Below are 25,542 nucleotides of genomic sequence, written 5' to 3'. Positions count from 1 at the left end.
CTCCTTACAATCAGACCTGCAACCTCAGAGTGGGGCAGGAAGATGCTGCCGATGGCTGTAAAGATGACTGCAACCCTGGATTTCTTTGTGTCGGAATCCTTCCAGATTGGAGGAGGCAACATATGTAACATCTGCCAGTTTGACATCCATTGGTGCATCGGCAGTGTGACATGGGCTCTTTATGGTGCAATCTCTTTGAGCAGGTTGGCTTTGCCAGGATAGAGTGCAAGATGCTATCGACTGCACACATGTGGCTTCACAGGTGCCACATTGAATGCTGAGATGTAGTGCAACCTCAGAAGTTACCACTCACTAAAAGTGCAGTTGATGTGTGACCATGTCTAGTAGATCGTGCTGGTGAATATGCCTCCCCCGTTTTTGGTGGGCAGGAAATCCAATGGGACCAGAGAGTTGAGGGTGAAATCCCCAAACCCCTCTTTTTACATCGGCAGGATTACCACGCTTGATTCCCCCCCATCCCACCCTACCCCCGCCCTCACCACCACCACCACCAGTGATGTAATGGTGTTTTTTCCATGAAAGATTGGGAACCCCATTACCACACATTTGAATTTCATTAGTGGCCCACCCCACTGTATTATTCCCCCCTCGTAGGGGTGCTTCAATTGGGGAGTTCGGTTGAAGGAGGGGAATTCCTTTGTCTGAGGGAGCATCCATATGGGCACAATGTGACCATGGTTGGGGGGGGGGGGGAGAGGATGTTCCCTGGAGGGCTTTCTATGTCCATGTTTGGGACAGGTGTAGTTCCCTTGAGGGGGTCTCCATTTCTACGGGGGATCCGTTTCTGTTTATTTTTGTTTGAGAGCAGGGAGCCATTTTAAAGGGCACCCTGATCTCTTGAAAGACGAGGTTGCTGGTTAATTGGGTTCATCCAGATGTGATGTCGTGGGAGCCGCCTCCAGGATTTTATTTTGACTAAATGCCAACAAATATTGTAGCATGGTGGTTAGCATCAATGCTTCACAGCTCCAGGGTCCCAGGTTCGATTCCCGGCTGGGTCACTGTCTGTGTGGAGTCTGCACGTCCTCCCTGTGTGTGCGTGGGTTTCCTCCGGGTGCTCCGGTTTCCTCCCACAGTCCAAAGATGTACGGGTTAGGTGGATTGGCCATGCTAAATTGCCCGTAGTGTAAGGTTAATGGGGGGATTGTTGGGATATGGGTTACGTGGGTTTAAGTAGGGTGATCATTGCTCGGCACAACATCGAGGGCCGAAGGGCCTGTTCTGTGCTGTACTGTTCTATGTTCTATGGCATGAGAAGCTAGTAGTGGAGTCTAATCCCATGAGTCAACTCTGACCTGAGTTGCCACTTACTCATAAAGTGCCAAAGTTCCACCCTGGCAGCAGTTCCTATGAACACAACCCCAAATCCTCTAAGTGTAATAGACCCACACTTTACCATTCCCCCACTTTGGATTTGTTAGCATATTTTAATGCCCTTGCTTTGCTTTCTTAATTTCCTTTCTAATTCCACTCGTGCACTTTCTATACATTGCTGGGTTAGACTTTGGGTGGCTCCTGTTTGTTATGCAATGGAATCTGAGACATTGGCTATCAGGCACTACATGGTGGTCTGGCCTGTTATCATGGAGGAGGCCACCACTTGTAAGATTCGGAAGGCTGGACTCCAAGTTCTGCACAAAACTCTTTGTGAGGTTAGAGATCCATGCATTTTGATGTTTATTGGAACCAGCCATTGTTCCAAGCATTTCTGTGTATATGCTTACCAGCCTGTACACTTCTCTTTCAAAGTTCTTATCATTGTCGTCTACAGCAGAACATAAGTCCCATCTTACCCTCGGGATCCTGGAACCCTCACTATCCTTTCCCCTTGCTCTGACCTGTGCTCAGTTACTCACCAGATGCAGATCTCATCTCTTTGCTATACTTTAAAATGCATCTAATGCACCTGTGCTGGTGGTTGTACGTGTGAGATCAGATGACAGTGATTTTTCAATCTCTTGTTAATCTTGTACTTCTGGCTCCTGCACCAGTTATCGACGAGGCCGCAGTTCTTGTCCATCCGAAAGGATAAAGGTAAAAGAGGAGAATTGGGATGAGGCAATTGGGGAAAGCTAGAGTTGTAGGCTTACGCCATCAGCTTTTAAATCAAAAGAGATTGTGGAATGAAGTGATTAGGCAGGAATATACCATCAACCCCGATAATTTCAACCTTCCTACTGACCACAGCTTCAGCACAGGCTGCACAGGTAATCTCTAGGCCTGTCTCCTCCGTGGTGATGAGGACACACAGCTGTGCCAGTGATTATGTGCCACCTCATCCTGCAAGAGAGAGAGAGAGAGAGAGAAACTGTTGGTACAATCTGTTTGGGTAATGTGCTTGCCGCAAATGAATAACTGACAGTGCGTTTAGGCGATGAGGTGAGTGTGCGTGAAGCCAGGGCAGTCCTAAGGGCTTGAGGCCAAGGGAAAAATTTATGTTGAAATTGAGTCATCTGGATACAGACTGTTGGTTGGCGAGTGAGGAGATGGGGGCTGTGGCGGACCTACATTTTTGGGGCCCTGAAGCTTGAACTGTTATGGAGGCCCCTTCGCAACCAGCAACGAGGTCTGGGTAACCTTCTTCAATGGGGTTGTTCCACGACAGATCACCACAATTTTTCAAAAAATTTAACCACTACCTCTCAGATTTTGATTAAAATTGCTGTACTGGATTATCTCACATGTCAAAGTCACTGGTGTGAATAAAAATGTCCTATGCCTTATAGTTTTCGAGTTATGGGGGAATGAAAATTAGGGAAATGTTATATACATGCATGATGCATCATAGAACGATGAAATAAAACATAGAAAAGACCACAGTCAATATAATCTTTTATTTTAGACACCTATGAGAATACATACTACATGAAGCACATTTTACAAATACTCTTTGTTCTGTTTTTTCTAGCAACATATTCACGTACAGTTTTGTCATATGAGAGCTTCCTTGCAATGTCATTTTCTAGAGACAATATGCCATAAAGAATTTAAGCGCCCTTCAGCCATGGTAGATCGAAATTTGTTCTTTATAAAGGATAGCGTTGAAAAATTCCTTTCTGCTTCACAGCTCGTGATAGGCATTGTCAAGTACAGCTTAAGCGCAGTAGTAATATTGGGGACCAATTCAATTAGGTGTTGCTCACAAATAAGCTGAAGAACTTCTGTGCATTGCATTTTAAATGGCGTGTTTTCTTCTGTGTTCTGGGATTTCCTAAGGTGCAAATATTCTTTGAACTGATAACACTCGTTTACTAATTTGTGGTCAATATCATCTTTGGTTTCGCCTGTGGGAAGTGCACCCATCTCCAGCTCCTCAAAAACCGAGTTAGGGAACTGGAGCTGGTACCGAAGATTGCCTATTGGTATCAGCTTCTGCATTGTTTCAAAGAGCAATGGATCAGAGTCTGAGTGGGCTGAATGGAATCCGGTGTTATCCAGATGACATCCGTGTCACTGGAAAAGATAGAATCATAGAATTAGAGAATGCCTACAATGCAGAAGGAGTCCATTCGGCCCATCAAGTCTGCATCGACTCTCTGAAAGAGCAGTCTACCTAGGGCCCCCACCACGCCCTCTCCCTGTAACCCCACCTAACCTCATATCTTTTGAACACGAAAGGGCAAGTTAGCATGGTCAATGCACCTAACGTGCACATTTTTGGTCTGTGAGAGGAAACCTGAGCCCCCAGAGGAAACCCATGCAGACACAGGGAGAATGTGCAAACTCCACACAGTCACCCAAGGCCAAAATTGAACCCGGGTCCTGGAGCTGCGAGGCAGTAGTGCTAACCACTGTACTATAATGCCGCCCCATGGCATGGCAAGATGAAGAACAACATATTCGAAATTCAGATGCCACTCTCCAGAGATTGGAAGACTATGGTCTGAGAATCGTGGAGGACAAGTGTGAGTTTTTCCAATCCTCCGTTGAGTCTTTGGGACATGTAATTGATGTCATAGGCCTTCACAAATCTCAAAAGTCAAGGCTATTGCAGAGGCGCCTGCATCTCATAATATTCATTAGGTGTCTTCCTTCCTAGGAATGTTGAATTACTATGGAAGGTTTGTCACAAACTTGGCAACCATTGTGAAACCATGACATAACCTCTTGTGTGAGAACAAGAAGTGGAAGTGGTCGGATCAATGCAATAACACTTTTGTAAAAACGAAAGAAGCGTTACTCAATTCTGACGTTTATACGCATTTTGATCCTACTCTACTCCTACATGAAAAGAAAAGAAAATACATAATAGGGCAACATAAGGTACACAATGTAACCACATAAACACCGGTATCGGATGAAGTAGTGTTAATGCGGCCAGTCAATAAATAAGAGGGTCATTTAGGAGTCTGGTGACAGTGGGGAAGTGGGGAAGAAGCTGTTTTTGAGTCTGTTTGTGCGTGTTCTCAGACTTTCGTATCTCCTGCCTGATGGAAGAAGTTGGAAGAGTGAGTAAGCCGGGTGGGAGGGATCTTTGATTATGCCACCCGCTTTCCCCAGGCAGCGGGAGCTGTAGATGGATTCAATGGATGGGAGGAAGGTTTGTGTGATGGACTGGGCTGTGTTCACCACTCTCTGAAGTTTCTTGCAGTCTTGGATCCAGCAATTGTCATACCAGGCTGTGATGCAGCCAGATAGGATGCTTTCTATGGTGCATCTGTAAAAGTCGGTAAGTGTTAATGTAGACATGCCGAATTTCCTTAGTTTCCTGAGGAAGTATAGGTGCTGTTGTGCTTTCTTGGTGATAACGTCGGCGTGGGTGGACCAGGACAGATTTTTGGAGATGTGTATCCCTAGGAATTCGAAACTGCTAACCATCTCCACCTCGGCCCTATTGATGCTGACAGGGGTTTGTACAGTACTTTACTTCCTGAAGTCAATGATCAGCTCTTTAATTTTGCTGGCATTGAGGGATGGATTCTTGTCGCTGCACCACTCCGCTAGTTCTCCGTCTCCCTCCTGTATTCAGACTCATCGTTATTTGACATCCGGCCCACTATGGTTATATTGTCAGCAAACTTATAGATGGAGTTGTAACCAAATTTTGCCACGCAGTCGAGTGTGTACAGGGAGTATAGTAGGGGGCTATGTACGCAGCCTTACTGTGGAGGAGGTGTTGTTGTTTCTTCTCATTGATTGTGGTCTATGTATCAGAAAGTCGAGGATCCAGTTACAAAGTGAGGAGTCAAGTCCTAGGTTTTGGAGCTTTGATATGAGCTTGGCTGGGACTATGGTGTTGAAGGCGGAGACGTAGTCAATAAATATCATAACCTGCCATCAGGTGAAGAAAGACCAATTGTACCGCCTCACAAACCTTGAGCAAGGCTGAAAGCCACTATGCGCAGATTGAAAGGGAAGCATTACGGATCATTTTTGGAGTAAAGAAATTCCATCAGTTCCTACATGGGAGAGAATTTACCCTGTTGATGGATCATTGTCCATTAACAACCATTTTTGGATCATATACCGGATTCTCTGCCTCGCGATGCCGGAAATGCGAATCACGATCAGGTGTCCATACAAAATCAAGGTTTGCTCCCGGTGCCGATCAGGAGCCGTACTCCGGTCCCTCCCTGGTGCCGGAAACAAGGTTTGTGGCCTTTGCCGGTGCGTACATGCAAAACCAGCTTTTGCATTCATTTAAATGTACTTAACGTGTTGGACCCAGTGTGCTATTTAAAAAAAATTTTTTTTTAGAGCACCCAATTATTTTTTTTCCAATTAAGGGGCAATTTAGCCTGGCCAATCCACCTAACCTGCACATCTTTGAGTTGTGGGAGTGCAACCCACGCAGACACACAGAAAATGTGTGGACCCAGTATGCTCTGCGCCTCTGCAATGCTCTGTTCCTCTCAGGCAAAAGTCACATGGGCACGATTACTGCAGGTATTTATAAACAGGGACTTCTCCATTGAAATAGATTTCATCACAGCGACCTCTGGCCACTTTGTGTGAGCATCAACCATTACCAAGAACATATAAGACCATAAGACCATAAGACACAGGAGTGGAAGTAAGGCCATTCGGCCCATCGAGTCCACTCCGCCATTCAATCATGGCTGATGGGCATTTCAACTCCACCTACCAGCATTCTCCCCGTAGCCCTTAATTCCTCGCGACATCAAGAATTTATCTATCTCTGCCTTGAAGCCATTTAGCGTCCCGGCCTCCACTGCACTCCGCGGCAATGAATTCCACAGGCCCACCACTCTCTGGCTGAAGAAATGTCTCCGCATTTCTGTTCTGAATTTACCCCCTCTAATTCTAAGGCTGTGCCCACGGGTCCTCGTCTCCTCGCCTAACGGAAACAGTTTATTTGCGTCCACCCTTTCTAAGCCATGTATTATCTTGTAAGTTTCTATTAGATCTCCCCTTAACCTTCTAAACTCCAATGAATACAATCCCAGGATCCTCAGCCATTCATCATACGTTCATATGTCCTTCAAAAGGTCCTACAAGGTCCACGTGCACCCGGAGATGACTATCGAAAGCTGCGAGAAGTACTTACTCAGTTTGGATTCGCTGAACAACGAGTAAGTGGTAACGGAACCCAATTTTTCTCACAAGGATTCAAAGGTTTCTTGTAAGAGAATGGTACTCAACTTTTAAGTCCACACTATATAATCCTGCTAGCAATGGACGAGCAGAATGTCTCATTCAAAGCATGAAATATACCTCAAAAGTAACTAGAGATCAAAGTTCGCTGATCAAACGTCTTAACAAATTCCTGCCGGTGCACAAGAATACGACACATTCAATGACCGAGATCTCTCCTGCACTATTTTTAAAAAAACGTAAAATACCCAATTCTATGATTCCAATTAAGGGGAATTTAGCACATCTTTGGGTTGTGAGGATAAAATTCACGCAGACATGGGTAGAATGTGCAAACTCCACATGGATAGTGACCTAGGACTGGGATTGAACCTGTGTCCTCGGCGCTGTGAGGCAGCAGTGCTAACCACTGCGCCACCGTGCTGCCCTTCCTGCATTATTACTAATGAAGAGACAACTACATTTGTCATTCAACCTGTTGAAAATTCTGAAAACAAAATAAATTGTATGACAGCAAGAACAAATGGAATGGTGTAAAATTCATCAAAACGTAGAACTTTCCAACAAGTCAAGGAGTTTTGGTTAGGAATTACTCCACAGGAGAGAAATGGGTTTCTGCGACAATCTTTGCATAGACTGGAGCTGTCTCTTATATTGTCTAGACCAGAGATGGCATCGTCTGGAATAGACATGGCAACCAGTGCTTGCTGGGAGAATGGGCCGCCGGAATCGGAACCTGTGGAGAATCCAGGTTCAACAATACAAAGTCCTGACCTGAACCTTCTGGCAACCCTGACACCAATGCACACTGTCAAGGAAAGTAAAACTTCACCTACAGAACAACCTCTAGTGTCTATGTCACTGCTGGGTGGACAAAACATCGATGACGTTAGTGGAAAGACGAAAACACCAGAGGATAGATACCACAGGTGTAAAGGAGAAGGCGTCTGAGGTTTGCCATCAACCATTCCAACAGTGACAAACTCCAGATCGTCTGGCTTAATGAAGTGACTGACTTGTTGATAAGTTTTCACGTCAAACCTGTTTTGAACTTGTTAAGGCGGGAGGGAATGTTATATATTTGTATTAAATCTTATTAGCTTACTGAAGCTCTGTTGTATTCATGTATTCATCAGAAGTAATGTCACAAGTCGTGACTTGGAGTTCCTTCTCCTTGTGTTTTCTCCCTGATATGTGCTTACTTTCAAAGGAGGCTGAATTGGTTTTATTTGATTGTGCCAGGTGCGGCGATCTTGGGCGAGCTTCTGCCAGGACTCGAAGTCGATATCAAAACTCCTAACTGCCCTGGTAGTTCTTCCTTTCAATGTCATGAGTACCTCCCAGACTTGCGCTATCTACAGTACTAACTACTGTATGTGTGATTCGAATGACCTTTGTTTTAGAAATTGCTGCGTCATGGAAGCCTCTTTGAGTTCATCAATTTTTGTATTTGTTTTGACATGTTTATTTTTCCCATGCCCAAACGCATGGTCTGAAATCAGACAGGCATTTAGACAAGAAGCTGAACATCTCCCCAGCTGCGGTGAAAACCTTTTTCTAGCTGCTGGTGTGAGATTCCTAATGTTCAAGATACCATTTGTGTTGGCACTCTAACACAGTACAATTCCATTATTGCAGTTCTCATTCAGCATGAAGCTGTTGATTGTTCTGGTCGTCAGCACTCAGCTCCTGCAGCCCTCACATGCAGCCCCTTCCAAAGCCCTTTCCTGCAGTGAGCCGCGAGTAGTAAATGCTGCAGAACAGGCTGTGGAACACATCAATGCCAACCAGCCAGGAGGCTACAAGTACGTGCTGAACAAAATTGAAAATGCTCAGGAAGACAGAGGGGTGAGTACAAAGAGGATATAAAACGGAAATTATTTAACTTGCTATGGGACCAGAGTTAGGTGGTGAAACAATGAACTTTGAAAGCTAGCATTATCTTACAACAGGATTTAAATGATCCTGTGATTGGCTACTTACAGCATTGTGACACTCAGACAGCCCCAGAGAATTACTTTTTACCAGTTCTGACAAAGGATCCATTCTAAATCTGCCCTTTCACTTTACAAATACTGACAGACCTGCCGTGAAGTGAAGTGTGAGCATTTGGTAGGAAGAATATGGAGAGACAATACAAAATAAGGGGTACAATTGCTAAGAGGGTGTAGAAGCAGAGGTATCTGGGTGTATATGTATATATGATGTGGAGATGCCGGCGTTGGACTGGGGTGAGCACAGTAAGAAGTCTTACAACGCCAGGTTAAAGTCCAACAGGTTTGTTTCAAACACGAGCTTTCAGAGCGCAGCTCCTTCCTCTCCATTCGCCTGAGGAAGGAGCTGCGCTCCGAAAGCTCGTGTTTGAAACAAACCTGTTGGACTATATGTATATAGATCATTGAAGGTGCAGGACAGGTGGAGAGAGCAGTTAATAAAGCATATAGTGTCCTGGGCTTTATTAATTGGGGCATAGAGTACAAGAGCAAGGAGGTTCTGCTAAACACTTAGAAAACACTAGTTAGATCTCAGCTGGAGTATTGTGTACAGTTCTGGACACCACACTATCGGAAGGATGCAAACGCAATGGAGAGGGTGAAAAAGAGGTTACAAAAATGATTCCCGGGATGAGGAACTTCATAGATTGGACAGGTTGGGACTCTTCTCCTTAGTGAGAAGAAGTCAAAGAGGTGATTTGATAGAGATGTTCAAAATCATGAGGGGGCTGGACAGAGTAAATAGGGAAAAACTGTTCCCACTCATAAAAGGATCAAGAACAAGAGATTTAAAGTGATTTGCAAAAGAAGCAAATTTGACATGCGAAAAACATTTCTCACACAACTACCAGTTCGGGTCTGGAACGCACTGCCTGGAAGTATGGTGGAGGCAGGTTCAATCAAGGCATTTAAGAGGTCATTGGATTGAATAGAAACAATATGCAGGAGTACGGGGAAAAGGGAGATGAATGGCACTAAGTCATGATGCTCATTTAGAGATCTTGTGCAGACATGATGGGCCGAATGGTCTCCTTCTGTACTGTAATAATACTCTGATTCTGTACATCCAGCATTTTCATTTCTGCAAGACGTTTACTGTTAAATGCTCCTCTGTGCAGTCAGAGTTCAAGATTAGTTAACATTATGGCTATCGGGTTAAATTATGAAGGAGGAAGTGTGTATAAAGCAGGAATTTCTTCATGGCGGCAATTTTTCTCATGCTTGGCTTTCCCTATGTGAAACAATAGCTGTAATATACCATTGTGATCCTACCTGGTGGGATCTTCCAGTCCGACCAACAGTGACCCCCTGCCAAGGTGGTGAAGGGTGCGAACAACAGGAGGCCCCGTTGACAGCGACGGGACTGGAAGATCCCGCTGCCGTCCAATGGCGGGCTGTTCACGCCACTGCAAATCACGCCTTCCTTGGGAAGAGAAAGATATCCCACCCACTGTCTGATTAAGGCATTAATCCATTGTTGTTGGGCAGCATTTGTGGTGTTGTTGGTGCCATATTGACTGCCATGTTTTGACTTACAATTCTACTTTCATATAGATGTGCTCTACATATAGAACAGATGCAATTAGCAATTCATCTGCAGCATTACACTTAAGATCATAAGAAGCAGGAAGCGGTGGAGGCCATTCGGCCCATCAGGCCTTCTCTGCTATTCAATACAATAGCAGATTGGCTTTACCTCCACCTTCCTGCCTGTCTCCCATAGTGATTGACTCCCTTCTGGATCAAAAATTGGCCTAATTCAGCTTTGAATATATTCAATAACCCAAATCTGTGGAAGAGAATTCCAAAGACTAACCAACCTCGGAGAAAATACATGTTGCCTAATCTCCATTTTAAATGGGGAACTCCTTCTTTATGAACTGTGCTCCCTGATTCTGGATTCCCTCATGAGTGGAATGTCCTCTCATTATCTACTCTGTCAAGCTCCTTCAGAATCTTTTATAATTCAATAAGACTACTTGCCCTTCTAAACTCCAATGAGTCCAACCTGCTCAACCTTTCCTCAGAAGATGACCCATTTATCCTCGAAACTAGCAGTGAACCTTCCTTGAACTGCTTCTAATGTATGTTTATAACTCCTTAATTAAGAACCAAAACTGTACACAATGCTCTAGATGTGGTCTTACCAGTGCCCCTTACAGATGTTACAAGACTTCCCTACTTTTATACTCCATCCCTCTTGCAATGAAGGCTAACATTCCATTTGCCATCCTAATTACTTGCTGTACCTGCACGTTCACATTTAGTGATTCATGTATGAGACAATCCAAATCCCTTTGTACTGCAGCATTCTCACTCTCGATTTGAAGAATATCCTGCTTCTCTATTCTTCCTGCCAAAGCCCTCACATTTTCCAACATTATACTCTGTCCAATGTTTGTCTGCTCACTTAACTTCTATTTCTAAGGAGCTTTAACCCAATTTTAAAGGGCTTTTGATATTGAATATGCATTAGTGGCTCCTCAGTTGTCGCCAGATTGCTTTTGTTCAATGGTTAATCTTATTTTCTTTCAGAAACAAGGTGTGTCTTCTGTTAATTTAGAATTTGAGGTATTGGAGACCAGATGTCACTCATTGAATCCAAAACCTGCAGCGGAATGTGAAATACGGTCGGGCCCTGAAGCTGTAAGATTCCCTTTTGAATGTTTTATATTGGCTGAAAGGTTCACAGTTAAAGGCACTTTAATATCCTTAGTAATGTATTTGGGGGTAAAACCGTCTGAATGTGTTGGGTAAGCTGGGTCTATGTGGACTGCGTTTGATGCAGTGTAGCGAGAGACAGACTTCCAACACTTGATGAGATGCAACACAATTTTATTTAACATCTAACTATTTTACATGTTTAACTTTGGGTTGACATTATGCTGACTTGACTGGAGACCTGAGGCTAGCCTGACCAGACTAACTGACTACCACATGGTGTTTGCACTGGCTAATGCCCACGAGCTCTGACTGTCTCAGAGGCTGGATCCCGAGAGAGCGGGAAAACTGGAGCCCTCTGGCTTTATAGTGGTCGTGTCCTGTCTGGTGATTGGCTGCTGTGTTCTGTGTGCTTACTGGTTATCCTGTGTGTCAATCACTGCCTGTCTGCACTCCATTATATACATAGATGTATATTATGACACCATCCACTCACTCTGTATCTATCCCTATAAAAGGACTTGGTCAACACCCACTCCAATGTTGTCAGTTGCTCACTCATTGCTTTCACTGTTAAAGTGTCTGAGGAAGATTGAGGCAACATTGATTTCCCAACCCAAGGGGTAGGTTCATTTAGCACTACGACATAGTGAACACCATCCAAACTGAATTCTGGCTTCAATCTCAGTGAAGTACATTTTGCATTGCTATAATTTAATCACGAGGTATGAAAGATAGACTTGCAGTTGTACAGAACCTTTTATGACCACAGTAGATCCCAAAGCACTTTGCAGAGTATACGTTTGCATTGTAGTCACTGCCATGATGTATAAATCATATCAGCCATTTTACACAATGTAAATTCCCCAAACAGCAATCAGATTTAAAAAAATGTTTATTGAGGGACAAATATTGGCCTGGTCAGCAGAGATTACTCACCTGCTCTTCTTCAAACTAGCCACTTGGGCCATATGCCCCACAGCATTGACTGAATACGATGTTCAGCATATTTTCGAATAATTAAAGAGATTTAAAGTCAATAACAATTAAAAGTCAATTCTTGTAGCCTTGGATGTTCCTATTGAATCTTTACACCAGTGAATAACTGGTAATATAGGAGGGTTTTCTCACCAATTTTCTCCCCCCGACCTGTCTTTTAGGAATTGATACCTTACTACAGGACGGGTCTCACTAACATTGATCATCCTCCAGCACTGTGCTCATGTTTATTAGGCACATGTGCATCGTGACAGTGGATGTTGAATAACTGTTCAACTGTGAGGCATCACGCCTCTTTCTAATCCATTTTTTAACCTGACGCCGAGTTCAGCACACCGAATAATGATCATGGGCTAGAACCCCACTTGATTTTCCTCTTCATGATCATGGACTGCACAATTTGACTATCTGTCCTGGCTGGCAGGAAAATCATCTGCAAACGGTTTAGTTCTTCATGAATTAAGCACGATGAAAATTTGACATTAGTAAGAGGCATCTGTTATGACCAAATGTTATCTGTATGTTGGTTGGGGGCCAGCCATGTCTACTGAACATAAAGGAGAAGCAGATCTTTTATCACAACCTGTTCCTGTACTGAGAGGAAATAATGAGTGCAGCTTTATATCAGGTGGCTCCTCATTCTTCTGCTGCGTTGAGAAAATATGTAATAGGGATGGCAACTAAAATGTAAACAACTAACAATGGATATTTATTTTAATTCAAACAGATTTCTGGCGACTGCAAAGCCCAATTACAAATTGACCCAACAACCCGACGTGTTCAGGTCCGCAAATACCGGTGCTTAATATCGCCAGGTAAGACAGATTCCCGGGAATGTGATATTCATTGTGCGATGGACAGAGTTGGCAATTGTACTCAATAACAGAGGAGTTACTGCCCAACCTGGACAGGCTCGTAAATAAATTGACTCACTTTTCCTGTCTTATTTGAAGATTCGGACGACATGGTTTTGAGCAGATGCCCAAGCTGCCCCCATCGCATACCAATAAACCACACTGACGTCAATCAATCCGTCATGAGGGCACTCCAAAAATATAACAGGAACAGCAGCAGAGCAAATTATTTTGCTCTTCAGGAAATAACAAGAGCTTCCTCACAGGTAAAGTTGAGAGGCACTTTATTTCTCAAAGTTTAACAAAAAAAAAAGAACTCCTTTATTTTAAAGCTGGTCCCACTGATCCAATCAGATCAAATCCTTGGAGAAGTTTTGTAAATTTTGAGATTTGCCGCCCAGGTCCGACAATCTTGCAGTGAACATCCCAGTGACGGTGAAAATGTTACATTCTGAGCAGACAGATAGTCTGCCAAGTTATCCCCAAAGCCTGTGAAAATTTCAAACTTGAAAGAAAAATCAAACATCTTTTCTTGTTAACGCCATACTAGTTAGTAGTAATGCTCTGGTACAGCAGACTGATTAGTTCTAGTTTAGTCAATTGCTGTTTCTGCTTCTACCTGAGTCCAGCCAGACACTCAGCAGTAGCCCACCATGAATATTTTGGTGACCTTAAATCATCCAAAGTCAACAGAAGATTCACCATGCTGGAGATATGATCCAACTCCACTAAAGCAGATCTTGCCGTGTCACTGTCCCTTATTCTTATATTGTCACCTTATTTCCTTTCTGTGGATTGTCACCTTGCCATGGTGGAGAGGCTTGACCATTGCTTTGATCCTGTGAGCAATGCCATAGGGGGTTTTAACTCCTGGCAGAATCGTCCATGGTGGTAAGGTCGGAGGGGAGCAAATAGACAAAGTGCAATCCAAAACAAGTCCTCAATGGCGGTTTAGGTGAAAGATACTCAACAGCTGCAATGGTGGATGAAGGCTCCAGCAGTAGGAAGATCCCCAGTTGTTAAGGTTCCCTTGATACTGGAGCTGAACCTACTCCTCCTGCAGAATGTTTGAGGTGAGCGACGCCGTCAGTGACCCTGCTGATTTCATCTGTGGGAAGTGCACCCAACTCCAGCTCCTCAAAAACCGTGTTAGGGAACTGGAGCTGGAGCTGGATGAACTTCGGATCATTTGGGAGGCAGAGATGATCCAACTCCACTAAAGCAGATCTTGCCATGTCACTGTCCCTTATTCTTATAAGCTTTAGGGAGGTAGTTACGCCAAAGAATAAAGATAGATGGGTGACGGTGTGAGGGGCTGGGGGTAAGCAGTCAGTACAGGGATCCCCTGTGGTCGTTCCCCTTAGTAACAGGTATACCGCTTTGGATACTGTTGGGGGGGACGACTTACCAGGGGTCAGCCATGGGGTACAGGTCTCTGGCACAGATTCTGTCCCTGTTGCCCAGAAGGGAAGGGGGGAAAGGAGTAGAACATTAGTCATTGGAGACTCCGTAGTTAGGAGGATAGATAGGAGATTCTGTGGGAACGAGAGAGACTCGCGGTTGGTATGTTGCCTCCCAGGTGCCAGGGTCCGCGATGTCTCAGATCATGTTTTTGGGATCCTTAAGGGGGAGGGGGAGCAGCCCCAAGTCGTGGTCCACATAGGTACCAACGACATAGGTAGGAAAAGGGATAGGGATGTAAGGCAGGAATTCAGGGAGCTAGGGTGGAAACTTAGAGCTAGAACAAACAGAGTTATTATCTCTGGGTTGTTACCTGTGCCACGTGCTAGCGAGTCGAGGAATAGGGAGAGAGAGCAGTTGAACACGTGGCTGCAGGGATGGTGCAGGAGGGAGGGTTTCAGATTCCTGGACAATTGGGGCTCATTCTGGGGTAGGTGGGACCTCTACAAACGGGATGGTCTACACCTGGACCAGAGGGGTACTAATATCCTCAGGGGGAGGTTTGCTAATGCTCTTGGGAGGGTTTAAACTAGTTCAGCAGGGGATTGGGAACCTGAATTGTAGCTCCAGTACACAAGAAGCTGAGAGTAGTGAGGTCATGAGTAAGGTTTCAGAGTTGCAGGAGTGTACCGGCAGGAAGGAAGGTGGTTTAAAGTGCGTCTACTTTAATGCCAGGAGCATCCGGAATAAGGTGGGTGAGCTTGCGGCATGGGTTAGTACCTGGGACTTCGATGTTGTGGCCATTTCGGAGACATGGATAGAGCAGGGCGAGGAGTGGTTGTTGCAGGTGCCGGGGTTTAGATATTTCAGTAAGTTCAGGGAAGGTGGTAAGAGAGGGGGAGGGGTGGCATTGTTAGTCAAGGACAGTATTACGGTGGCTGAGAGGACATTTGATGAGGACTCGAATGCTGAGGTAGTATAGGCTGAGTTAAGAAACAGGAAAGGAGAGGTCACCCTGTTAGGGCTTTTCTATAGGCCTCCGAAAAGTTCCAGAGATGTAGAGGAAAGGATTGCAAAGATGATTCTAGATAGGAGCGAAAATAACAGGGTAGTTGTTATGGGGGATTTTAACTTTCCAAATATTGACTGGAAACACTATAGTTCGAGTACTTTAGATGGATCCGTTTTTGTCCAATGTGTGCATTAGGGTTTCCTGATGCAGTATGTAGATAGGCCAACAAGAGGCGGGGCCATATTGGATTTGGTACTGGGTAATGAACCAGGACAGGTGTTAGATTTGGAGGTAGGTGAGCATTTTGGTGATAGTGACCACAATTTGATTACGTTTACTTTAGCGATGGAAAGGGATAGGTATAAACCGCAGGGCAAGTGTTATAGCTGGGGGAAAGGCAATTATGATGCGATGAGGCAAGACTTAGGATGCATCGCCTGGAGAGGAAAACTGCAGGGGATGGACACAATGGAAATGTGGAGCATGCTCAAGGAACAGCTACTGTGTGTCCTTGATAAGTATGTACCTGTTAGGCAGGGAGGAAGTGGTCAAGAGGAAGGAGGGGGCTTATGTGAAGATGAGACGTGATGGTTCAGTTGGGTCGCTTGAGAGTTACAAGTTAGCTAGGAAGGCTCTAAAGAGAGAGCTAAGAAGAGCCAAGTGAGGACATGAGAAGTCTTTGGCAGGTAGGATCAAGGATAACCCTAAAGCTTTCTATAGGTATGTCAGGAATAAAAGAATGACTAAGGTAAGAGTAGGGCCAGTCAAGGACAGTAGTGGGAAGTTGTGTGTAGAGTCCGAGGAGATAGGAGAGGTGCTAAATGAGTATTTTTCGTCAGTGTTCACACAGGAAAAAGACAAAGTTGTCGAGGAGAATACTGAGATACAGGCTACTAGACTAGAAGGGCTTGAGGTTCACAAGGAGGAGGTGTTAGCAATTCTGGAAAGTGTGAAAATAGATAAGTCCTCTGGGCTGGATGGGATTTATCCTAGGATTCTCTGGGAAGCTAGGGAGGAGATTGCTGAGCCTTTGGCTTTGATCTTTAAGTTATCTTTGTCTACAGGAATAGTGCCAGAGGACTGGAGGATAGCAAACATTGTCCCCTTGTACAGGAAGGGGAGTAGAGATAACCCCGGTAACTATAGGCCAGTGAGCCTTACTTCTCTTGTGGGAAAAGTCTTGGAAAGGTTTATAAGAGATAGGATGTATAATCATCTGGAAAGGAATAATTTGATTAGAGATAGTCAACATGGTTTTGTGAAGGGTAGGTCGTGCCTCACAAACCTCATTGAGTTCTTCGAGAAGGTAACCAAACAGGTGGATGAGGGTAAAGCAGTTGATGTGGTGTATATGGATTTCAGTAAAGCCTTTGATAAGGTTCCCCACTGTAGGCTATTGCAGAAAATACAGAGGCATGGGATTCAGGGTGATTTAGCAGTTTGGATCAGACATTGGCTAGCTGATAGAAGACAAAGAGTGGTGGTTGATGGGGAATGCTCTGACTGGTGTCCAGTTACTAGTGGTGTACCACAAGGATCTGTTTTGGGGCCGCTGCTGTTTGTCATTTTTATAAATGACCTGGAGGAGGGCGTAGAAGGATGGGTGAGTAAATTTGCAGATGACAATAAAGTCGGTGGAGTTGTGGACAGTGCAGAAGGATATTACAAGTTACAGAGGGACATAGATAAGCTGCAGAGCTGGACTGACAGATGGCAAATGGAGTTTAATGCAGAAAAGTGTGAGGTGATTCATTTTGGAAGGAATAACAGAAAGGCAGAGTACTGGGCTAATGGTAAGATTCTTGGTAGTGTGGACGAGCAGAGAGATCTCGGTGTCCATGTCCATAGATCCCTGAAAGTTGCCACCCAGGTTGAGAGGGTTGTTAAGAAGGCGTACGGTGTGTTAGCTTTTATTGGTAGAGGAATTGAGTTTCGGAGCCATGAGGTCATGTTGCAGTTGTACAAAACTCTGGTGCGGCTGCATTTGGAGTATTGTGTGCAGTTCTGGTCGCCACATTATAGGAAGGATGTGGAAGCATTGGAAAGGGTACAGAGGAGATTTACAAGAATGTTGCCTGGTATGGAGGGAAGATCTTATGAGGAAAGGCTGAAGGACTTGAGGCTGTTTTTGTTAGAGAGAAGAAGGTTAAGAGGTGACTTAATTGTGGCATACAAGATGATCAGAGGATTAGATAGGGTGGACAGTGAGAGCTTTTTTCCTCGGATGGTGATGTCCAGCACGAGGGGACATAGCTTTAAATTGAGGGGAGATAGATATAGGACAGATGTCAGAGGTAGGTTCTTTACTCAGAGAGTAGTAAGGGCGTGGAATGCCCTGCCTGCAACAGTAGTGGACTCGCCAACACTAAACGCATTCAAATGGTCATTGGATAGGCATATGGACGATAAGGCAATAGTGTAGAGGGACTTTAGAGGGGTTTCACAGGACGGCGCAACATCGTGGGCCGAAGGGCCTGTACTGCGCTGTAATGTTCTAATTCTAATCTACTCTCTGTCAAGTACCGTGGCCAGGATTCTCCATTTGAGAAACTGAGTGCTGACGCCAGGACTGAATCACGAGAGTTGACAAAAGCGTCCTGGACCTGGAGCGATTCAGGACATGTTAATGGGCTAGCACACTGCCATGTGGAACTAGTGCAATTACAACGAATGCCGCCGTCTGATTCGCCGAGGTCAGGATTGGCACAGGAGAGCCTGATGGGCTGCAGACGCATATAAGCCACCCCCCCAACACACACATTCACTCCAGCTAAGGTGATGCCACCCCGAAGAGCAGCCCCATGATTCACAGATGGGGAGCTGGAGATATTGTTGGATGCCGTGGGGTGGCTGCCACCTTCAGACGTAAACTGGGCCTGGGCGCAGGTGGCAGAGGCCGTGAGCGCCATGGGCCCCACCACCAGGACCGGACAGTAGTGCATGAAGATGCTGCACAACCTCCTCAGGGCGGCCTCTGTGCCCCAGTGAGGAGGAGGTGATGGGGCCCGTGCCGATGACTTCCGCAGGAGTTGTACCGGAACACTGCAGCATCCCTGAAACCCCATCTGACCCTGCCACATCCGATGGGCAATGGGCAGAACAGGGTGGCACCACACCACCTGTGACACCCAGAAGACTGTGTCATCGTGCCGCACCTCAATGCTGCCTGAGGCAGGTTTTCTGCATCAGATGGGAGGGCAGGCGCACTAATATTAGCATGCTTGAAAGAGCTGCACCAGCATTGAGGCCATAATCACCTGAAACCAACTCCGCTGGGCCAGCCTCATGCATAGGATGCCAGCGTCCCGACTGCCAAGGCAAATCTTCTTTGCCCAGCTGTGATGAACGTAGAAAATTGTTATATGTTATATTTGTTATAGTGATGTTATTAAAAACCCTGGGTTCAAATCCATACAGGCAGCATATCTGCTAATGCTATGATTAAAGAGTCAGTAGGTGAGGTAATCATTGATTTTAACCATTTACTTGTTGACAGATAGATAGCTAATGGAACATTGTTTTGATGTTAGAAAATCTCTGGGGTGTTGATAATTTATGAGGATTGATGCTTAATCCTGGATAAAAGACCATCCTAGTGGGAGGAGACCGAAGAATGCCTTATGATGTAATTAATTGGTGGAACCAGGTCTGTCTGTAGTTTTGTACTTTGCCATAAGATTTTAAATTGAACTGAAGTGTCTGAAAAGACAGATCTTCCACTGGCTCTGGAGGGTTCTCTCAAAGGATTCTTCAAAGAGAAAGCAAGTAAACCTGATTGCTAATTTTATTTATAAGTGCTCTTTGAAACTCTATTGGTTAATTGGAATACATAGTGACAGGTATGGGGAGTAAATTAAAGCTTTTTCCATTTTATTTAAGAACTGTTTGAACTGTTAACTGTAAAACTGTTACTTTGTTGCTGATGTGATTAATTCTGTGTTTAAGTAAAAATTTATTTTAACATTAAATGTACCTAATGGTCAGTGTTATCACTCCTGTGGTGAAGCATCCTTTCCTCACAGTTTCACAAATTACAAGTTGCTGGATCTCGTCCAGGATCCTAACACAGCTGAAGGAGTTGCCTAAACAATAGGAGGTCAAAAGAAGTGCTTCAAAGACACCCTGAAGGCTTACCTCAAGAAGTGCAACATAGACATCAGTGCCTGGGAGACCCTTGCTCAGAAGAGACCCACTTGGAGGAACCTCCTGACTGAAGGGCCACATTTCTTCGAGAACACCTGATGGCAAGAGGAGATCTGCAAAAGAAGCCTAAGAAAGGAATAGCAGTGATCTCTAGTCCAAGGACAATTCCATCTCCTGGAACCCTCTGAGAAGTGTGCGGTCGTAGATGCTGCTCTCGGATCAGACTCATCAGCCACACAAGGATCCATAAAACCCATGACCAGTGTCATGGATTTTTTTAAGTGGACAATCATACTTGTTAGCAAGTGATCGTCGAAGATAAGAAGATTATCACCTTGCAAGAGACCAGGGCATGTACCGCTTTTCTATGGTGATGGTTGCATGTTGGTATGAATGCTATAATACACAATTTATAGAGAAGTACAAATGGGTACTCACAATTAAACATTTCCCTGAGATTATAACGTATATATTTAATTTACGATTACAAAAGTCTTAATTGAAAATGTTGATAATGATGTGCTGCAATTAGTACAGTAGGTTATTTGTTGCTAAAGGAAGTATTTATGTGATTTTCTTTCAGGTTTTGGCTGGGAAGAAAGTATTTGTTGAATTTTCAATCCGAGAAACTGCATGTACAAAAGCTTCCAACCTGCAAAATTGCCCAAGAGATAGAGGTGAATTTGCTTCTGGTGTAAGTATTGTTGCAAAAGAGTCTGCTGGCTCAATGTATTCTTATAGACATAGACATAGAATTTACAGTGCAGAAGGAGGCCATTCGGCCCATCGAGTCTGCACTGGCTCTTGGAAAGAGCATCCTACCCAAGGTCAACACCTCAACCCTATCCCCATAACCCAGTAACCCCACCCAACACTAAGGGCAATTTTGGACACTAAGGAGGAAACCGGAGTACCCAGAGGAAACCCACGCACACACGGGGAGGACGTGCAGACTCCGCACAGACAGTGACCCAAGCCGGAATCGAACTTGGGACCCTGGAGCTGTGAAGCGATTGTGCTATCCACAATGCTACCGTGCTGCCCCTTATATCATAGAACGTTCTACCAGAGCTATGGGGAGCCGGTGGTGCAGTAGTATTGTTGCTGGACTAGTAATCCAGAGGCCCAGGCTAATGCTCTTGGGTTCAAATCCCAACATGACAGATTGTGGAATTGCAATGCAATAAAGCAGCTGGAATTAAACGTCTAATGTTAACCATGAAACCATTGATGTAAACTAATTTTCATTACCTGGTCTGGCCTACATGATGACTCTTAAAAGCCCTCTGACGTGGTCACTCACTTGTATCCAACTGTTACAAAAGCAATGAAACCGATGGACCACCCAGCATTGAACTAGGCACCAGAAACAACAACACCCTGTCGACTCTGCAAAGTCCTAACCAAACTTACTAACATCTGGGGAACTGCCTCACATCATCATACTCATGACATCACCATTCCTGGGTATGTCCTCTCCCACCTGCAGGACAGACACAACAGATGTGGTGGTTTACAGTCAGGAGCGAATCCCCAACATTGACTCATGGCACCAAGTCAAATATTGGCAAGGAAATCTCCTGCTGATTACCATCTACTATTCCTCCATGTTGAACACCACTTTGAGGAAACACGGACTGAGGTAAGGGCACAGAATGTACTCTGAGTGGGGGCATCAATGTCCATCAACAAGAGTGGCTCAGTAGCACCACCACATACCAAGCTGGCTGAGTCCTAAAGGACACAACTGCTATACGAGGTCTGTGGAAGGTGGTGAGCAAACCAACACGAGGGAAAAACATACTTGACCTCATCCTTACCAACCTGCCTCTGTCCATGATAGTATCAGTATAAGTGACCACCCACAGTCCTTGTGGAGACAAAGTGCTGTCTTCACACTGAGGATACCCTGCATCATGTTGGTACTACCACCCGTGCTAAATGGGATAGACTTCAAACAGATCAGCAACTCAGGACTGGGCATCCATGAGGCATTGTGGGCCACCATCAGCAGCAGAATTGTACTCAAACACAATCTATAACCTCATGGCCCAGCATATCCCCCACTCTACTACTACTACCAAGCCAGGGGATCAATTCTTATGGGGGCCAGTTTAGCTCACTTGGCTAGACAGCTGGTTTGTGATTTAGCAGAAGGCCAACAGCGCGGCTGCAGGTTCAATTTCTGTACCGGCTGCGCCTTTTCATGAAGGCCCTGCCTTCCCGATCTCACCCCCTCGCCTGAGGTGTGGTGACCCTCAGGTTAAATCACCACCAGTCAGCTCTCCCCTCTCAAAGGAGAAAGCAGCCTATGGTCATCTGGGACTATGGCAACTTTACCTTTACTTTAATGAAAAGTGCAGGAGGGCATGCCCGGAACAACACCAGCCATACCTAAAAATGAGGTGTCAACTTGGTGAAGCTACAACAAGGGACTACTTGCATGTCAAGCAGCAAGTGATAGACACGGCTAAGCAATTCCCAAACCAACTAAGCTCTGTAGTCCTACCACATCCAGTCGTGAATGGTGGTGGACCAGTAAACAACTCATTAGAGGATAAGGATTCACAAACATCCCCATCCTCAACAATGGAGGAACACAGAACAATCAGTGCAATGATAAGGCACTTTATCACTGACAACAGGCTTCAGCCTAAATGCCAAGTGGGTGATCCATCTCGGCATCCTTTGGAAGGCACTGGATGCAGCATAGGCTATGGGCCCTGACATTATCCCGGCAGTAGTACTGAAGAGTTGTGATCCAGAATTTGCCACACCCCTCGCCAAGCTATTCCAGTACAGCTGCAATACTGCCGTTTACCTGGTAATGTGGAAAATTGCCCAGATAAGTCCTGCACACAAAAAGCCAGACAAATTCAGTCTACTCTCAATCTCTGGTCAAATGATGGAACGGATCATCAACAGTGCTATCAAGCTCCATTTACTCAGCAACAATCTGCTTGTGATGTTCACTTTGAGTTCTGCCAAGGTCATTCAGCACCTGACCGCATTACAGTTTTGGTTCAAACGTGGAGCTGAACTCCAGAGATGAGACGAGACTGACTGCCCTTAATAATAATAATAGTCTTTTGCTGTCACAAGTATGAAGTTACTGTGAAAAGCCCCTAGTTGCCACATTCCGGTGCCTGTTTGGGTAAGCTGGTATGGGAATTGTTCTGCATTACAAATCAGCTGTCTAGCCCCTTGACATCAAGGCAGCATTTGACTGAGTATGGCATCAAGGAGCCCCAGCAGAATTGGAGCCAAGGGAACCAGGGGAAAACCCTCTGCTGGTTGGAGTTGTCCCTGGCACAAAGGAAGTATTTATATGGCTGGTCCAGTTCAGTTTCTAGTCAATGGTAACCTCCAGGATGTTGATAGTGGGGGATTCAGTGATGGTAAAGACATTGAATGACATGGGGCGATGGCTAGATCCTCTCTTGTAGGAGATGGTCATTGCCTGGTACTTGTGTGGTGCAAATGTTAATTGTCACTTGTTAGCCCAAGCCTGGATATTGCCCAGGTCTTGTTGCATAGATAATCTCTTTAAATGGTCCTTTGTTGGGTTTTTTTGTTTGCTAAGTATTTCCTGTTGTCTTTCCTTCCTTTGTAGAGAAAGGGCTTCTGCACCGCGTCTGTCTACAAACCCATTTCTGGGAAAGAGGAAGTTGCAGTGAATTGTGAACTTTACAGACCAAAGGTAATCAATCAATCACTGAGGAATTTGATTAAATTCATAACATGGATTTCAAAGCGGTTGCCAAAGATTTTGTATTGCATTCCCATGGATCCCATAGTAAACATCCCACCTGTCCGGGCAGTGAATCCCTCCACAAGATCCCAACCTGTCCTCACTCACTTGAGGCATGTGTCACTCGACGATTCCCTAAGCCTCTCCCTGTGTACTTAACTGGTCAGTGTAGTGCCTTCCCTGACAGGCACTTAGCTCTATTAGGCCTTCTCTAGTAGAGGGAGGGAAAGTGGGACTCCTATCTGTTCTCCAAACAGTAGGTGGGAGCCCCATTGCCAAGACTGTGAATTCAACCCACCACATGAGCTATCTCAGCTAAAGACTATTTGTTAGGGGATGTTTAGCACAGGGCTAAATCGCTGGCTTTCAAGGCAGGCCAGCAGCACGGTTCGATTCTCGTAACAGGCGCCGGAATGTGGCGACTAGGGGCTTTTCACAGTAACTTCATTTGAAGCCTACTTGTAACAATAAGCGATTTTCATTTCCTATCGATCTGTCACATTTTTTTTTCCAATTAAGGGGCAATTTAGTATGGCCAATCCACCTTCCCTGCACATCTTTGGGTTGTGGGGGTGAGGCCCACGCAGACATGGGGAGAATGCGCAAACTCCACATAGGCAGTGATCCGGGACTGGAATCGAACCCGAGTCCTCGGCGCCATGAGGCGGCATTGCTAAACGCCGCGCCACCGTGCCACCCTCTGAACTGATACATTGTTAATTAGATTAAAAATGTCAATGTTCTCTATTTACCATGAATCTTTACGTTGTGCAGTTGGACTTGTAGGAACTCTGCGATGTGGCTGACATGTCTTTGTATTACTAAAGGTGGTGGCCAGTTCAGCTAAAATTGTGGGTGCAGGTGCTATCAAGCAAAGACATGGTAAAAGAAAAGGACAGCGAAATAAGAGACAATCCAGACCTGAACGTCGCATCAAACAACTAAATCCGCAAAGTGGAACCCCAAAGAGAATTGAATCCTCGGAGGAAGTGCAGGGGGCACTGGGTTTTGTTATCGGCACAGTCGGTGGAACTAACTTTCCTGTGCTTCCAGTGCCTCGCAATACGTGTCCAGGGAGGGCCAGGCATTTCGGAGGAACTGTCCGTCGAATCTGAACTGTCTCTGAAATCAATCCAGCAAGAGCTTCGCAGCAGACAGAATATCCATCCTTTTTTGAAAATTAGTCAGTAAGTTCAATTGACAATAAAGGGCACAGACGCGAAAGTGAAAATCACCCCTGAAGCACATCCCAAAGAAAAGACCAGAAATGATGTGAGTTCAGGTCAAAATGACAAGTCTGCAACAAATTGTATGCTTCCATAATTTCAAATTCACTTCATTCTCAGATTCAGTCTTGATGTTATACAATATATGCCCTCTTGTTATCACCCTGTCAGATAGATTCTTTGTGGCCATTCAGCCAGTCATTCTCAGGCTGTCTGCAATACCGTTGTATTAAAAGACTATCTGATTGTTCCTGCACTTTCTGTCTTACATTCCATTCAGTGTAAAATGAAAATTCCTTAGCTTTTAGATTACAACTGCATCGTATAATTGTGCATTTCAGCTATTTTTTTGTTGCCAAAAGATGTTATCACATCAGAACGCCATAAAAGATGTGAATGCATTGGAGAGAGGGCAGAAAAAGTTCACAAGAATGGAGCCAGGGATGAAAAACTTCAGTTATGAGGATAGATTGGAGAGGTTGAGACTCCATCTTGGAGAGAAGGCTAAGAGGTGATTTGATAGAGATGTTCAAAATCATGAGGGGACTGGACAGCGTAGATGGGGAGAAATTGTTCCCGCTCGGAACAGGATCAAAAACGAGAGGACACAGGTTTAAAGTGATTTGCAAAAGAAGCAAATGTGACGTGAGAAAAAACGTTTCTCACAGAACTAGTCGTTCGGGTCAGGAGTGGAGGCAGGTTCAATCAAGGCATTCAAGAGGGAATTGGATGTGATTTGAATAGAAACAATGTGCAGGGGTATGGGGAAAAGGAAGGGAAATGGTACTAAATTATGATGGTCGTTTGGAGGCCAGGTGCAGACATGATGGGCTGAATGGCCTCCTCCTGCACTGTGACAATTCTGTAATTCTGTAATACAGCTTTAACATTAGTGCGTTTGTTTTGTTCCTGATGGAACCATCAA

At 44.9% G+C, this 25,542-nt stretch overlaps 1 protein-coding gene across 1 annotated transcript; it reads left to right on the top strand.

Moving 5' to 3' along the window:
* The first annotated feature begins 8,065 nt into the window (after positions 1-8,065).
* LOC119976390 (alpha-2-HS-glycoprotein-like) lies at positions 8,066-24,873 on the top strand. The gene is made up of 7 exons (XM_038816902.1): positions 8,066-8,424; positions 11,106-11,216; positions 12,958-13,045; positions 13,184-13,350; positions 20,224-20,334; positions 23,254-23,340; positions 24,219-24,873. The coding sequence occupies exons 1-7, from the start codon at positions 8,227-8,229 to the stop codon at positions 24,504-24,506; spliced, it is 1,050 nt and encodes a 349-aa protein (XP_038672830.1). The 5' UTR covers positions 8,066-8,226; the 3' UTR covers positions 24,507-24,873.
* The last annotated feature ends 669 nt before the right edge of the window (positions 24,874-25,542 follow it).

The sequence above is a fragment of the Scyliorhinus canicula genome, chromosome 13 (genome assembly GCF_902713615.1).
Source record: "Scyliorhinus canicula chromosome 13, sScyCan1.1, whole genome shotgun sequence".
NCBI lineage: Eukaryota > Metazoa > Chordata > Chondrichthyes > Carcharhiniformes > Scyliorhinidae > Scyliorhinus > Scyliorhinus canicula.
Note: the sequence above shows the minus strand (reverse complement) of the source record. Positions and strands in the feature narration are given on the sequence as shown.